General features: G+C 36.1%; 1 protein-coding gene across 2 annotated transcripts in view; it reads right to left on the bottom strand.

Moving 5' to 3' along the window:
- Positions 1-17,254, bottom strand: part of CEP85L (centrosomal protein 85 like) — a 151,267-nt gene that overhangs the window by 49,344 nt on the left and 84,669 nt on the right. For both annotated transcript variants that reach the window (XM_060114704.1, XM_060114705.1), the window contains exon 5: positions 10,468-10,585. In XM_060114704.1, coding sequence (XP_059970687.1) covers positions 10,468-10,585 — 118 coding nt within the window. The remainder of the gene's footprint in view (positions 1-10,467; positions 10,586-17,254) is intronic.

The raw sequence follows: 17,254 nt of genomic DNA, 5'->3' as shown, positions 1-17,254 counted from the left end.
CTTCACACCCAGGGACACTTACAGACTGAAAGTAATGGAAAAAGATATTCCATGCAAATGGAAATCAAAAGAAAGCTGGAGTAGCAATTTTCATATCAGACAAAATAGACTTTAAAATAAAGACTATTACAAGAGACAAAGAAGGACCCTACATAATAATCAAGAGATCAATCCAAGAAGCACCTCAATACATAAGGCAAATACTAACAGCCATAAAAGGGGACATCGACAGTAACACAATCATAGTAGGGGACTTTAACACCCCCCTTTCACCAATGGACAGATCATCCAAAATGAAAATAAATAAGGAAACACAAGCTTTAAATGATACATTAAACAAGATGGACTTAATTGATATTTATAGGACATTCCATCCAAAAACAACAGAATACACATTTTTCTCAAGTGCTCATGGAACATTCTCCAGGATAGATCATATCTTGGGTCACAAATCAAGCCTTGGTAAATTTAAGAAAACTGAAATCGTATCAAGTATCTTTTCCTACCACAATGCTATGAGACTAGATATCAATTAGAGGAAAAGATCTGTAAAAAATACAAACACATGGAGGCTAAACAATACACTACTTAATAACCAAGTGATCACTGAAGAAATCAAAGAGGAAATAAAAAAATACCTAGAAACAAATGACAATGGAGACACGATGACCCAAAACCTATGGGATACAGCAAAAGCAGTTCTAAGAGGGAAGTTTATAGCAATACAATCCTACCTTAAGAAACAGGAAGAATTTCAAATAAACAACCTAACCTTGCACCTAAAGCAATTAGAGAAAGACGGACAAAACCCCCCCAAATTTAGCAGAAGGAAAGAAATGAAAAAGAAATGAAGGAAACGATAGCAAAGATCAATAAAACTAAAAGCTGGTTCTTCGAGAAGATAAACAAAATTGATAAACCATTAGCCACTCATCAAGAAAAAAAGGAAGACTCAAATCAGTACAATTAGAAATGAAAAAGGAGAAGTAACAAGTGACACTGCAGAAATACAAAAGATCATGAGAGACTATTACAAGCAACTCTATGCCAATAAAATGGACAACCTGGAAGAAATGGACAAATTCTTAGAAATGCACAACCTGCCAAGACTGAACCAGGAAGAAATAGAAAATATGAACAGACCAATCACAAACACTGAAATTGACACTGTGATTAAAAATCTTCCAGTAGGGCTTCCCTGGTGGCGCAGTGGCTGGGAGTCTGCCTGCCGATGCAGGGGACACAGGTTCGTGCCCCAGTCCGGGAACAGCCCACATGCTGCGGAGCGGCTGGGCCCGTGAGCCATGGCTGCTGGGCCTGGGCGTCCGGAGCCTGTGCTCCACAGCGGGAGAGGCCACAACAGTGAGAGGCCCGCATACCGCCAAAAAAAAAAAAATCCTCCAACAAACAAAAGCCCAGGACCAGATGGCTTCACAGGCGAATTCTATCAAACATTTAGAGAACAGCTAACACCTATCCTTCTCGAAGTCTTCCAAAATATAGCAGAGGGAGGAACACTCCCAAACTCATTCTACAAAGCCACCATCACCCTGATACCAAAAACCAGACAAAGATGTCACAAAAAAAGAAAACAACAGGCCAATATCACTGATGAACATAGATGCAAAAATTCTCAACAAAATACTAGCAAACAGAATTCAGCAGCACATTAAAAGGATCACACACCAAGATCAAGTGGGGTTTATTCCAGGAATGCAAGGATTCTTCAATATATGCAAATCAATCAACGTGATACACCATATTAACAAACTGAAGGAGAAAAACCATATGATCATCTCAATAGATGCAGAGAAAGCTTTCGACAAAATTCAACACCCATTTATGATAAAAACCCTGCAGAAAGTAGGCATAGAGGGAACTTTCCTCAACATAATAAAGGCCATATATGACAAACTCACAGCCAGCATCGTCCTCAATGGTGAAAAACTGAAAGCATTTCCACTAAGATCAGGAACAAGACAAGGTTGCCCACTCTCACCACTCTTATTCAACATAGTTTTGGAAGTTCTAGCCACAGCAATCAGAGATGAAAAAGAAATAAAAGGAAACCAGATAGGAAAAGAAGAAGTAAAGCTGTCACTGTTTGCAGATGACATGATACTATACATAGAGAATCCTAAAAACGCTACCAGAAAACTACTAGAGCTAATCAATGAATTTGGTAAAGCAGCAGGATACAAAACTAATGCACAGAAATCTCTTGTATTTCTATACACTAATGTTGAAAAATCTGAAAGAGAAATTAAGGAAACACTCCCATTTACCATTGCAACAAAAAGAATAAAATACCTAGGAATAAACCAACCTAAGGAGACAAAAGACCTGTATGCAGAAAACTATAAGACACTGATGAAAGAAAGTAAAGATGATACAAACAGATGGAGAGATATACCATGTTCTTGGATTAGAAGAATCAATATTGTGAAAATGACTATACTACCCAAAGCAATCTACAGATTCAATGCAATCCCTAGCAAACTACCACTGGCATTTTTCACAAAACTAGAACAAAAAATTTCACAATTTGTATGGAAACACAAAAGACCCCAAATAGCCAGAGCAATCTTGAGAATGAAAAATGGAGCTGGAGGAATCAGGCTCCCTGTCTTCAGACTATACTACAAAGCTACAGTAATCAAGACAGTATGGTACTGTCACAAAAACAGAAAGATAGATCAATGGAACAGGATTGAAAGCCCAGAGATAAACCCATGCATATATGGTCACCTTATCTTTGATAAAGGAGGCAAGAAGATACAGTGGAGAAAAGACAGCCTCTTCAATATGTGGTGCTGGGAAAACTGGACAGGTACATGTAAAAGTATGAAATTAGAACATTCCCTAACACCATACACAAAAATAAACTCAAAATGGATTAAAGACCTAAATGTAAGGCCAGACACTATCAAACTCTTAGAGGAAAACATAGGCAGAACACTCTATGACATAAATCACAGCAAGATCCTTTTGGACCCACCCCCTAGAGAAATGGAAATAAAAACAAAGATAAACAAATGGGACCTAATGAAACTTCAAAGCTTTTGCACAGCAAAGGAAACCATAAACAAGACCAAAAGACAACCCTCAGAATGGGAGAAAATATTTGCAAATGAAGCAACTGACAAAGGATTAATCTCCAAAATTTATAAGCAGCTCATGCAGCTCAATAACAAAAAAACAAACAACCCAATCCAAAAATGGGCAGAAGACCTACATAGACATTTCTCTAAAGAAGATATACAGATTGCCAACAAACACATGAAAGAATGCTCAACACCATTAATCATCAGAGAAATGCAAATCAAAACTACAATGAGGTATCATCTCACACTGGTCAGAGTGGCCATCATCAGAAAATCTAGAAACAATAAACGCTGGAGAGGGTGTGGAGAAAAGGGAACACTCTTGCACTGTTGGTGGAAATGTAAATTGATACAGCCACTATGGAGAACAGTATGGAGGTTCCTTAAAAAACTACAAATAGAACTACCATACGACCCAGCAATCCCACTACTGGGCACATACCCTGAGAAAACCGTAATTCACAAAGAGTCATGTACCAATATGTTCATTGCAGCTCTATTTACAATAGCCAGGACATGGAAGCAACCTAAGTGTCCATCAACAGATGAATGGATAAAGAAGATGTGGCACATATATACAATGGAATATTACTCAGCCATAAAGAAAACGAAATTATGTTATTTGTAGTGAGGTGGATGGACCTGGAGTCTGTCATACAGAGTGAAGTCAGTCAGAAGGAGAAAAACAAATACCATATGCTAACACATATATATGGAATCTAAGAAAAAAATGTCATGAAGAGCCAAGGGGTAGGACGGGAATAAAGACACAGACCTACTAGAGCATGGACTTGAGGATACAGGGAGGGGGAAGGGTAAGCTGTGACGAAGTGAGAGAGTGGCATGGACATATATACACTACCAAACATAGGGTGGACAGCTAGTGGGAAGCAGTCGCATGGCACACGGAGATCACCTAGGTGGTTTGTGACCACCTAGAAGGGTGGGATAGGGAGGGTGGGAGGGAGGGAGACACAAGAGGGAAGAGATATGGGAACATATGTATATGTATAACTGATTCACTTTGTTGTAAAGGAGAAATTACCACACCATTGTAAAGTAATTATACTCCAATAAAGATGTTTAAAAAAAAAAAAAAAACTTGGTTGGTGGGAATGTAAATTGGCGTGACCACTACAGAAAACAATATGAAGGCTCCTCAAAAAAATAAAAGACAAATCTACCATGTGATCCAGCAATTCCATCTCTGGGCATATACCCAAAGAAAATAGGGTTTCTACAAGATACATGCACCCCCCCCATGGTTATCGCAGCATTATTCACAACAAACAAGGTATGGAAACAGCCCAGTACCCATCAACAGATGAATCGACAAAAGATGTAACACACAATGGAGTATTACTCAGCCATGAGAAAGGAGGATATCTTCCATTTGAGACAACGTGGGTAGACCTTGAGCACATTATGCTAAGTGAGATAAATCAGAGAAAGGTAAGTATTGTATGATACCATTTATATGTGGAATCTAAAATGTTAAACCTGCAAAAAACATAAGAGTACCTCCTTACCAGGGATGGGCAGTGGCAAGCTCCCACAGGGGATAAGAGTGATGGTGTTTAAGGGTAAAACTTTAACAAGTAGTAAATATGCCATAAAACCTAATGCACAGTGTAATGAATACAGACAATTATATCGTACTATATATAAGTTATGTAATGTGATAAATACCACTCCAATAGCAATCATATTACATACAAATGTATCAAAGTAACATGCCACACACCTTAAACTTACACCATATTACATGTCAAATCTGTTCAATGAAAAAGTGAAGAAAAATAAAAACACTATACACATGGCAAAATAATTCCTTCACTAAAGAAAATTTTATTATCTTATTAGTTTTTTCTCCTAAACTTTTGCTGTTTTATCCACTCTCTGTATCAATCTCCTGGAAAAAAGTTTATCTTATATATTTATCATATCCATTTAGTACTTAGGGTTTTCCCTGTATTTCCTTTTATTAATTGCACTTATCTTTTAAAATGAATTTCTCAACAATATTTTAATTCCCCACATAATTTAAAATTCTTCTAATATTTTTAGCAGCCCATTTTCCATACCTTTCCAGATATTTCTATCTGTCCTTGCGACTGACATAGAGAGCCCTCTTCTGGCCTGATGCTGTGTCAAAAAACATTTTCTTCAGCTTGCAGATAATGTAAGTTTTAAATGGTTTTGGTAATATAATAATAATTGTATAATTCAAGTAAAACCTTTATTCAGAATAATAAGGTTATACGGAGAAACTGCATGGTTCTATTAAAATACCCTTATCAAAGCAACTTATACTACTTAAGTAGTATAGAAATACCACTTTCAAATAACTGTACACTATTAATCTCAGTATGACAGAGCCTTGCTATCATGTGATGGAACTAGAAGATGAAACCACATAATAACAAGTTATTTGATACACTAGTAACTGAAGTATGATAAACAAGCTGGAATCTCTGTTAAGTGCCTCTGCCTCAAATAAGTCTGATAGTTATTTGGTCTTTAATATGTCCCGATTTTAATATAACAATGCCTTTAATAAAACTACAAGTTTGAGAATATAATGGGGGAAAAATTCCACTTAAATTGATTTTTTTAAATTCTAGGAATAAAGATGTTAATGAAAGTGACCAAACAGAAGTACATACCACCATTAAGTAATTTGCCAATAGTTTTTCTTCTTTTTGTAAATAAACAAGCCAGTTATAAAGTGTACATAGAAATATATAAAAACAAATATTAAGGACAATTCTTAAAAACAGTAATAATTTGAGAAAGTAGTCCTTCCAGCCATATAAATTTTGTTATGAGGCATCATAGACCCTATGTCTGTGTTCCCATTAGACTGTACTCTCAAGGACAAAACGAATCTCGTTCACATTTCTATTCCTAGCACCTAGACAATGCCTAATCTATAGGAATCATAATAAATTTTAAAGGATTGGGTAAATGTGTTTACCTACATGGTCTTTCCCTTTATAGTTTGAGATTCAGGAAGGCAGGAACTATTTTTCACTTTTGTGATCTCAGAATTTAGCACAGTGGATGTTTAATAATTGTTTGTTAAATGGGTTCATTTCCAAAATGGTTTATTTATAAAATACTCATCAGAATTAGAGAGACTTCATGGTAGAAAAAAATAGATAAAGGAAAAAAATGAGAAAATGATATAAATAGAATGAAAATATTATGACAATTCAGAAAATGCATTTTTAAATCAAATTATATGTAAAAGAAATTAACTTTTTTCCATTAAAGCGTTCAGAAAATCCATAAGCAAAAAAACCAATACAGAAAAAATAAGCAAAAAATACAAAAAAACAATTCACAGAAAAAGAAACATGAATGGGTCTTAAATATATAAAAAGAAGTTCAACATCAGTCTTAGGAGAAATACATATTAAATCCATATGGAGAAAACAAGAAAAAGATCTCAAATCAACAACGTAACTTTACAACATAAGGAACTGGAAAAAGAAGAACAAACTAAATCCAAAGCTATCAGAAGGAAGAAAATAAAGATTAGAGCAGAGATAAATGAAATAAAGAATAGAAAAATAATAGAGAAAATAAATGAAACCAAAAGTTGGTTCTTTGAAAAGAACAAAATTAACAAACCTTTTGCTAGATGGCCTAAGAAAAAAAGAAGACTCAAATTACTAAAATCAGAAATTTAAATGGAGACAATATCAATTCTATCAAAAAAAGGATTATAAAAGAGTAGTATAAAGAATTAACTGTTCAACAAATTGGAAAAACTAGATGAAATGGCAAATTCCTAGAAGCAAAACCTATTAACACTAAATCATGAAGAAGTAGAAAATCTGAGTAGACCTACAACTAGTAAGGAGATTGAATCAGTAATCAAAAATCTCCAAACAAAAGCCTTAGCCCTGAACCTGATGGCTTAACTGGCAATTTCTACCAAACATTTAAAGAAGAATTAATATCTATCTTTCTCGAACTTTTCTAAAAACTGGAAGAGGATGGAACACTTGTTAACCCATTCTGAGGTCAGCATTATTCTGACATCAAAGCCAGATGAAGACACTACACGAAAACTACAGACCAACAACCCTTTTGAACACTGATATAAAAATCCTCAACAAAATATTAGCAAACTGAATTTAGCAGTATATAAAAAGGATTATACTCCATGACTAAGTGGGATTTATTCCTGGAATGTAAGGATGGTTTAACATTCAAAAATCAATCAATGTGGGCTTCCCTGGTGGCGCAGTGGTTGAGAGTCTGCCTGCTGATGCAGGGGATGCGGGTTCGTGCCCCGGTCCAGGAGGATCCCAAATGCCACGGAGCAGCTGGGCCCGTGGGCCATGGATGCTGAGCCTGTGCATCCAGAGCCTGTGCTCTGCAACGGGAGAGGCCACGGCAGTGAGAGGCCCGCATACCGCAAAAAAAAAAAAAAAAAAAAATCAATCAATGCTATTATACAGCACAAAAACAGTGAAAAAAGAAAAACAATCATCTCAACTGAGGCTGAAAAGAGCATGTAGCAAAATATGACACCCTTTTATGATAAAAAACACACAAAAAGCTATGAAAAGAAGAAAACTACTCAACATAATAAAAGCTATACAGAAAAACCCACAGTAAACATCATACTCAATGGTGAAAGACTGAGAGCATCTCCTCTAAGATCAGGAAAAAGGATTTCCACTTACAACATTTCTACTGAACAGAGTACTGGAATTTCTAGCTAGAGCAATTAGGCAAGAAAAAGAAATTAAAGGCATCCAAATTGAAAAGGAAGATGTAAAATTATCACTGTTCACAGATGATATGATCATACACATTCTTTAGCAATAAAGAATGGATTCAGGGACTTCCCTGGTGGTGCAGTGGATAAGACTCCATGCTCCCAACGCAGGCACCCTGGGTTTGATCCCTGGTCAGGGAACTAGTTCCCACGTGCATGCTGCAACTAAGAGTTTACATGCCACAACTAAGGGGCCTGCCTGCCACAACTAAGACCCAGTGCAACCAACTAAATAAATATTTTTTTAAAAAATGTATCTCCACCCTCCTGGGTTTGAGCTGGAGAAATTTTTTAAAAAAAGGAATGGATTCAGCAAAGTATCAGAATACAAAGTTAATACAGAAAATTTAATTGCATCTCTACACACACTAATAATAAATGATCTGAAGAGGAAATTATGAAAACAATTCCATCTACAATAGTATCAAGAAGAATAAAATACTTAAGATGTAACTTAGCCGAAGAAGTAAAAGAACTGTACAATGAAAACTAAAAAACACTGCTGAAAGAAACTGAAGATGACACAAATAAATGGAAATATATCCCATGCTCATGGACTGAAAAACTTAATATTGTTAAGATGTCAGTACTACTCAAAGTGATCTACAGATTCAAATGCAATCCCTATCAAAATCCCAATAACATATTTTTTCCATAAATAGAAAAACCCACCCTAAAATTCATATAGAATCTCAAGGGACTACAAAATAACCAAAACAATCTTGAAAAAGGGGGACAGAGGAGGACTTACACTCTGTGATTTCAAAACTTTCTACAAAGCTACAGTAATCAAAACAGTGTTGTACTGGTATAAGGAGAGACATATATAGACCGATGGAATAGAATAAAGAACCCAGAAATAAACCCTCACATATATGGTCAAGTGACTTTTGACAAGGTACCAAGACAATTCAATGGGGAAAAGATTGTCTTTTCAACAAATGATGCTGGGAAAACTGGATATCCACATGCAAAAAGAATGAATTTGGACCCTTACCTAACACCGTATACAAGAATTAACTTGTAAGGGATCTAAGACCTAAAACTATAAAACTCTTAGAAGAAAACATGTGGCAAAAGCTTCATGACACTGGATTTGGTAATGATTTCTTGGCTACGACACCAAAGACACAGGCAATAAAAGAAAAGTAGACAAATCGGACTTCGTGAAAATTTAAAAATCTCGTGCATGAAGACACAAAGGACTATCAACAGAATAAGAAGGCAACCCACAGAATGAGAAAAAATATGTGCAAATCATATATCCGACAAAGGATTAATATCCAGAATAGAGAATCTCTAAAACTCAATAAAGAAAAAACCAAACAGTCCAATTTAAAAATGGGCAAAGGACTTGAATAGATCTTTCTCCAAAGAAGATACAGAAGTAGCCAATAAGCACATGAAGATGCTCAACATCATTAATCATTAGGAAAATGCAAATCAAAATTACAATGAGATATCATCAGGATGGTTACTATCAAAAACCAGAAAATAACAAGTGTTGGTGATAATGTGGAGAAACTAGAACACTTGTACACTGTTGGTGAGAATGCAAAATGGTACCTCCACTGTGGTAAAATGGTGTGGCAGTTCCTCAAAAATTTAAACAGAATTACCATATGATCCAGCAATTCCATTTCTGGGTATATACTCAAAAGAAATGAAAGCAGGGTCTCAAAGAGATATTTGTACACCCATGTTCAAATAAATAATATAAAAAATGTTCATAGCAGCATTATTCACTATAGCTAAAATGTGGATTCAGCCCAAGTGTCCATTGAAAGATGAGGGGAAAAGCAAAATGTGGTATACATAAGATGGGATATTATTCAGCCTTAAAAAGGAAGGAAATTCTGACACATGCTACAACACGGATGAACCTTGAGGATATTATGCTAAGTGAAATATGCTAGTCACAAAAAAGACAAATACTGTATAATTCCACTTAACATGAGATACCTGGAGTAATAAAAATTATAGAGACATGAAGTAGAATGGTAGTTGCCAGGGGTCGGGAAGTGAAATGGTGAGTACAGCGTTTCACTTTTATAAGGTTATGTATAATAGTCCCAAGCTAGAAACAACCCAAATTTTGACAAGTAGAGACAGGTTGAATAAATTATGCTGTCTCCATAAAATGGGAAATCAAGCAGTTGTAAAAGCAAAGGAAAGGGACGCTGCCTATGTAATGATATGAAAATAATCACTGTATTTTATATAATTTTATATAATATTAAGGGAAAGAAGCAAGGTGTTGAATACTGTATTTATTTTGATACTTTTTGTGAAGGTAGGAGGATAAAATACATTTACATGTGTTTGTTGTGATATAAGTCAACTCTGGAAGGCTACACTAGAAACTGTTAATAGTAGCTCCTGTTTGTGTGGGGAAAGGGTGTGAACTGGGCAGATGGAAAACAGCACTTGGACATCTTTCACTACACATATAAATATGAACCATGTGAACAGATTATTAACTCCAAAAAATGTCCTAATCTTTCAAGTTTAGTATATAATTTACATGTTTTACTAATAAATCGACTACAAAATCCTTTATTATCTTACCTGCAAACTAGCCACATAAGAATCCTCACAATTTACGTAATGTCCTAACATGGCATGTTGTGCTCGTAATTCATTATCCCTTATTCTTTCATGCAGGTGGGTAATTTGTTGCTTCTGCCTGCAAAACATAAGTTGAGGTACCACATTACAAAAAATATACTTTTCTAAGTGATAATTAAAAGCAGAACTTTCAGTATTCTAATTTGGCATAAGAGTTAAAAGTAAGATCAATCTTAAAATTCATAATAGGAAATCTTTTTAAACCACAGTACCATGAGATATGCTAAATACAGAAAAAGTTTATACTGTAGAGTACTTCTGACACTTTAAAGAACATAATCTTTTGTAGAATACTCTTCTTAGATTCTAACAAAGTCATGCTTTGCTCTCTTTCTTCTTGTTGCCTAACATAAAAACTGTTTCAATCTCAGTCTGGAATGTCTTTACCTTAATATTATTATTTCCATTCGTCCAAATTCTGTTCAACACTTAATACCAATTGAAGCTTCTGAAAATTTCATTGTCGGGGTGAGAGGTATTTTTTATAAATATCATCTAGCTCAACTGCTGTACTATGCCTGCATCTTATCTACAACATCCAGGTTGCATTGTCTACACATAAACATCACCAACGATGGAGAACGCACATGGTGGCAGATTTGCATCTCTGGATAGCTCTGAAATTTCATTTTAATATAACCTCATGCTGGAAGCAGACACACTGAAGTTCAAGTATTTCCTCATTGGATCATAGCTTATTTTAATCAAATTATTTAACTTTTGTGAATATGTATCCTTAAACATTTGAAAACCATTATGTGCCAGGCAACATGCTAAGACCTTTATATGTATTATCATTAATCTTCAAAAATTTAATAACAAGTCTCATACTAAGGTTATGAGAGTGGGAGTGAGAGCAAAAGAGAGCAAGAGCACATGCTTTAAGGAATAATAAGGATACCTGTGGGTAAACAAATAGCTTGATGTTTTCCAAAATTACTTACAAAATAACTTTTGGAGCAAGTTCAGACTGCATCAAAGAGCTTATTCTATTCAGAGCTGTTTTTATTTGTTTTTCAGATATGCTATCCTTTAAGAACATCCACACAGAAAACATCAAACAGGAAACAGATAAATTAGGAGAGATTAGTCACATGGTACTTTTCAAATAATGTAAAACTTTACAAAGAAAACTAAACTTCCTCTTCCAGCCAAGATGGAGTAACAGGAACCAGTTTTGCTCTTCCCTTGACATAATTACAAAATGGAACAAAATACAGGTAAGAAAGACTCTCAAGACACTGGACAACAGGCAATTATTAGTCACCATGACTTCTGGGAGGTGGACAACAAATTATGTGAGTCCTAAGATTGCCAGAGATTACCATTTTAAGCCTTAACCTCTGAACAGGGAAAGTGACCTCTCTGAGTTGAAAAAACAAAGCTGGTAATCTGGAGAAACCAAGGCAGCTAGAGTTCACAGTGCAGAGCCACCCTTGAGTATTCAGTTGAGTGTTAACTAACGAATGCGTGAAGAAACTCCTTTAAGTGGGGAGGGGGCGTTGTGGGGTGGGGGTGGGGGATATGTTAGCCAAAAAGATTAGAAGAAACAGTGCCTGAGGCTCACATGGGGCCTGGAATTGTGCCTGTTCCCAAATGCCAAAACTTCATAATTTACAGGGTATCAGTTAGCAGCAATTTCCAACTGAGGGCAATTTGGGGCTCAGAACAAAGCACAAGAATACAAAAATAACAGCTTCCCTGGTGGCGCTGTGGTTAAGAATCCGTCTGCCAATGCAGGGGACACGGGTTCGAGCCCCGGTCTGGGAAGATCCCACATGCCGCGGAACAACTAAGCCCATGCGCCACAACTACGGAGCCTGCGCTCTACAGCCCACATGCCACAACCACCGAGCCCAAGTGTCACAACTACTGAAGCCTGCACACCTAGAGCCCATGCTCCACAACAAGAGAAGCCACTGCAATGAGAAGCCCGTGCACCGCAATAAAGAGTAGCCCCCGCTCGCCGCAACTAGAGAAAACCCGCATGCAGCAACAAGACCCAACGCAGCCAAAAATAAACAAAATAAATAAACTAAAAAAAAAAGAAGACAAAAATATGTAACATCCAAAACAAGTTAAAATTCATAATGCCTGGCATCTCAAAGAAGCAGGAAAATATGACCCACAATAAGGTGAACAGCCAGTCAACTGAAAGTGAGCTAGAACTGACAAATGACAGAATTAATAGTGAAGGACACTAAATCAATTATTGTAACTATCTTCATGTGTTCAAGAAACTAGAAGAAAGACATAATATGTTAAGCAGAGACATGGAAGACATAAATATTATCCTGAACGGGATTAGGGCAGATTAGAATTTGCAGAAGAAAAGATTAGGGAATTTGAAGACATATCAATAGAAATGATCCAAAAAGAAACAGAAAAAAAAGACAAATAAATGAAACAAAACAAACAAAACAAAAACTCAGAGAATCAATGAGTTGTGGATTTCTTTAAAAGGCCAAATATATGTGTAATTAGAATCCCTATAGGGGAGGTGAGGGGAGGAGGAATGAGCAAGAAAAAGTATTGGTAGAAAACTGGCCACATTTTTTCCAGATCTGCTGAGAATGACACACCCACAGATCCAAGAAGACCAAAGAACCCAAAGCACAAATAACAAAAAGAAAACTAAACCAAGGAACATCCTAATCAAATGACTTAAAATCAGTGATAAAGAGAAAATCCTAAGAGTAGTCAGAGGAAGGACGGTAAATGAGTTAAGGGAGTATAGCCTGAAAATACTCCCAAAGTATATTAAAAGGATGTTTTTACATTTAAAGGCAGACCTTGTAGATATTGCAAGTTTGGTTCCAGACTGCGGCAATAAACTGAATATTGCAAGAAAGCCAGTCACACGAATTTTTTGGTTTCCCAGTGCATATAAAAGTTATATTTACATTATACTGTGATCTATTGTGTAATAGTAAGTCTAAAAAAAAAAGTCCATACCTTAATTTAAAAATATTTTATTACTAAAAAATGCTGACTATCATTTGAGCCTTCAGCAATGTATATGTCTCTCATTTAATTACATGTGGAAGTAAAATCACATTATAATTTTACTAGGTAAACTTTTAAAATCAGTGGTGGACTCTTTGGTATAGTGTGGATTTTTTTTAATGGAATTCATATTAAATGTCCTTCTAACTCATCTGCTTTAGAAGCTAGGACTTATCATATTTCTAAAGCAAGGCCTAAGTGTACATATCATGGTTATTAAAAGTTATTAAAATTCCAACTTCACAGATATGATCAATTAACATACGATAGTTTGCTCATGGCAATTTGCAGAACATCTTTTACTTTGAGATGGACCCCATAATGCAAGAGTCATATTTATTCTCCATCACAAGTGTTGAAGTAAGATTTGGTTATTTTTATCAGCTTATCTGAGGATTTAAATACAGTTTCAATAGTTTGTTTCTATCTATTTTGGTTGTTTACACCTAGGTATATAGCTTTATAAAATCAATTTCTAAATCTATTTTGTTTCAAGGCCAACTGCTACACTGTGTGAAATTTGATTCTGACACTAAACACCTTAAGTTAGCATCAGACTCCACAGCTTTAAGGGCATGATCCCCAACAAGAAAGCCTCACTTCAGATGCCAGACTCAAGTGGGATCCCCAGGCCATCCACACTTCTAACCAAATGGCTACAAATCTGGGGAGTTCCCAGAGTTTTTATTATAGAATTTCATTGTGTGGGCAAGATTGATTAAATCACTGAACTCAATCTCCAGCCTCGTCCTCTCCCTGGAGGTTGGACTGGCTCAAAAGTCCCAACCCTCTGATCACAGGGTTGGTCTCTATGGTAAATAGCCCCCATCCTGAAGCTGCTATCCAGGGCCCAAGAAACACCTCATTAGCATAAATGCAGGTGTGTTCCAGGGCTCATGAATAAAAAAAGACATTCTAGGGCTCCCCTGGTGGCGCAGTGGTTGAGAGTCCGCCTGCCGATGCAGGGGACATGGGTTCGTGCCCTGGTCCGGGAGGATCCCGCATGCCGCGGAGTGGCTGGGCCCGTAAGCCATGGCTGCTGAGCCTGCGTGTCCAGAGCCTGTGCTCCACAATGGGAGAGGCCACAACAGTGAGAGGCCCGTGTACCACAAAAAAAAAAAAAAAAAAAAAAAGACATTCTAAAGATTTACAGTCTCCTTTCCAAGAACCAGAAACAATGTATAGTCAGATTCTCTATTATTGGACAAGATCTTAAGAAGATATGTAGATACTATATTGTAAATTGCAAGTAATGACAAAATGAGAATTCTCCTCTATACTGCCAGTATTATTTACTAATAGCATTAACTCAGCTGTCACCACAGAGGGTATAGGGTTTCCTCTCTGAATCTGGCTCCAGTGCACTGACTTACCCCTATATTTATTTTATCTGTTCAATTCAGCGGCACAAGCTATGCAATTTCTAAGTGTAAACCATCATATGAACTACTAGTATCAGCAACAGCATAGGTTAACCAACAACCTTAACCTCTTTTTCATTAAAATGAGGCTATTTCCTCTGCATGAATATTTAGTGAGTACCTACTATGAGTAATAAAATGTACATGAAACTGCCTCTTCTGTGAAGAGATCAAAGTCGACTGAGGAAAGACAAGCACGTAAAGATAACTATTACATATACAAAACATGTATAATGTGGCTACTATTTGCTGATGGCTACTATGCATCAGACAGTATTAGCACTTTTTACATACATTTATTCATTTAATCCTCATGCTGTACAACTAGGTGGGAGAGGAGAGTTGCCTAGAAGAGTGATCTTCAAAAACCTCATTTTTTGCTTAAGTGGTGAAACTCCTTGTACCCAGGCAGATGAGAAGATCAATATGCAAAAGGTCAAGTACTCTATTCAGAATTACCTAAATGGTTAGTGTCAAATATAAAGCATTAGAAACCAGGTTTCCTCCTTTTTTTCCTGAGTTGTTTTTGAAATTAACCTATTTGCTTTTTCTCACAAGATGGGGAACATTTAAGAACAGTTTTTTTTTTAATTAAAAAAAACTTTTACTTTATATTGGAGTATAGTTGATTAAAAATGTTATGTTAGTTTCAGGTGTACAGCAAAGTGATTCAGTTATACATATACATGTACCTATTCATTTTCAAATTCTTTTTCCATTTAGGTTATTACAAAATACTGAGCAGAGTTACCTGTGCTATATAGTAGGTCCTTGTTGGTTATCTATTTTAAATATAGCAGTGTGTACATGTCAATCCCAAACTCCCAATCTATCCCTCCCCCCCGACCCTTCCCCACTGGTAACCATAAGAAGAACAGTTTCTATATCAGTTATTTTTCCTTAACATTTGATCTGTTTTGACCTAATTATCCAAAATCTACGAAAGCTATATGCATTGTAAAAAAAAAAAAAAAAGTTTTTCTCATGCAATCATGAATAACTTGATACTTTCAGGAATAATATCCAGCATACAATTTTTAGTTAAGTGACTTAAAAGGTATCGTCACCCACACTGCATTCCAAAGTAGAAAAGTTCAGCATCTTTACTCTCAGTTCCATCCAGGAAGAAACTAAATCCTGTCAATTCTGTCTCTGAAATAGTCTCTGCATGTGTTATCACCATTTTAAAGGCCATTAGTTTAATCTGCTTCCTGGAAAAAAGATATACTATAATTTTGTTCTAATTTTCATCACTATGTGTGTTATAAAGATCTTTATATACGAACATTTTTACTTTTAAATTCTGGTCATGTTGCTTTAGAAACAGAAGTTGCTACTTTTTCTTCCTCTGTTTTATATAATATCAAATGCATTAATCATCAAAAACTTTATAATATGCATGTAAAATATCAAAGATTATTTAAGACACTGGGTGTGGTACATTGTTTACAAAAACATCCACAAGTATTCCCTTCCCTGTATTACTTATACTCCTTTATGATGTGATTTTGCTGTTCCTACTGTCCACAGGTGAAGTCTCCTGGCCTTGTGACCAATAAGAACATAGTGGAAGTGATTTTTTTTTTAAAGCAGACTTTATTTTTTAGAGAAGTTTTAGGTTCACAGAGAAATTAAACTAAGGGTACAGAGATTCCCCATAGGGACTTTGTGCCAGTTCTGAGCCTAAACTCCAAGAGAACATGTGTGCTTCATTTTCTCTTTGAACTTCACCCTATGAACAAACCCTGGTTAGGATACTGGAGGATGAGAGATCCCCATGGAGCATAAAGACCATCCAGGTAAGGCTAGCCTAGGCCAGCCAACTCCTACTTGACAATGTGGCTACCACAGATCCATAAATGAGACTAGATAAAGAATCAGCCAAAAATGGGCAGAAGACCTAAATAGACAATTCTCCAAAGAAGACATACAGATGGCCAACAGATACATGAAAAGATGCTCAACGCTGCTAATCATTAGAGAAATGCAAATCAAAACTACAATGAGATACCACCTCACACCAGTCAGAATGGCCATTATCAAAAAGTCTACAAATAATAAATGCTGGAAAGGGTGTGGAGAAAAGGGAACCCTCCTACACTGTTGGCGGGAATGTAAATTGGTACAGCCATCATGGAGAACAGTATGAAGTTTCCTTAAAAAACTAAAAATAGAGAGCTACCATATGATCCTGCAATCCTATCCTGGGTATATATCCAGAGGAAACCATAACCTGAAAAGACACATGCACCCCGATGTTCACTGCAGCACTATTTACAACAGCCAAGACACGGAAACAA

This window comes from Mesoplodon densirostris, chromosome 12, assembly GCF_025265405.1.
Source record: "Mesoplodon densirostris isolate mMesDen1 chromosome 12, mMesDen1 primary haplotype, whole genome shotgun sequence".
In the NCBI taxonomy this organism is placed as follows: domain Eukaryota; kingdom Metazoa; phylum Chordata; class Mammalia; order Artiodactyla; family Ziphiidae; genus Mesoplodon; species Mesoplodon densirostris.
This window is presented reverse-complemented; position numbering and strand designations above follow the sequence as displayed.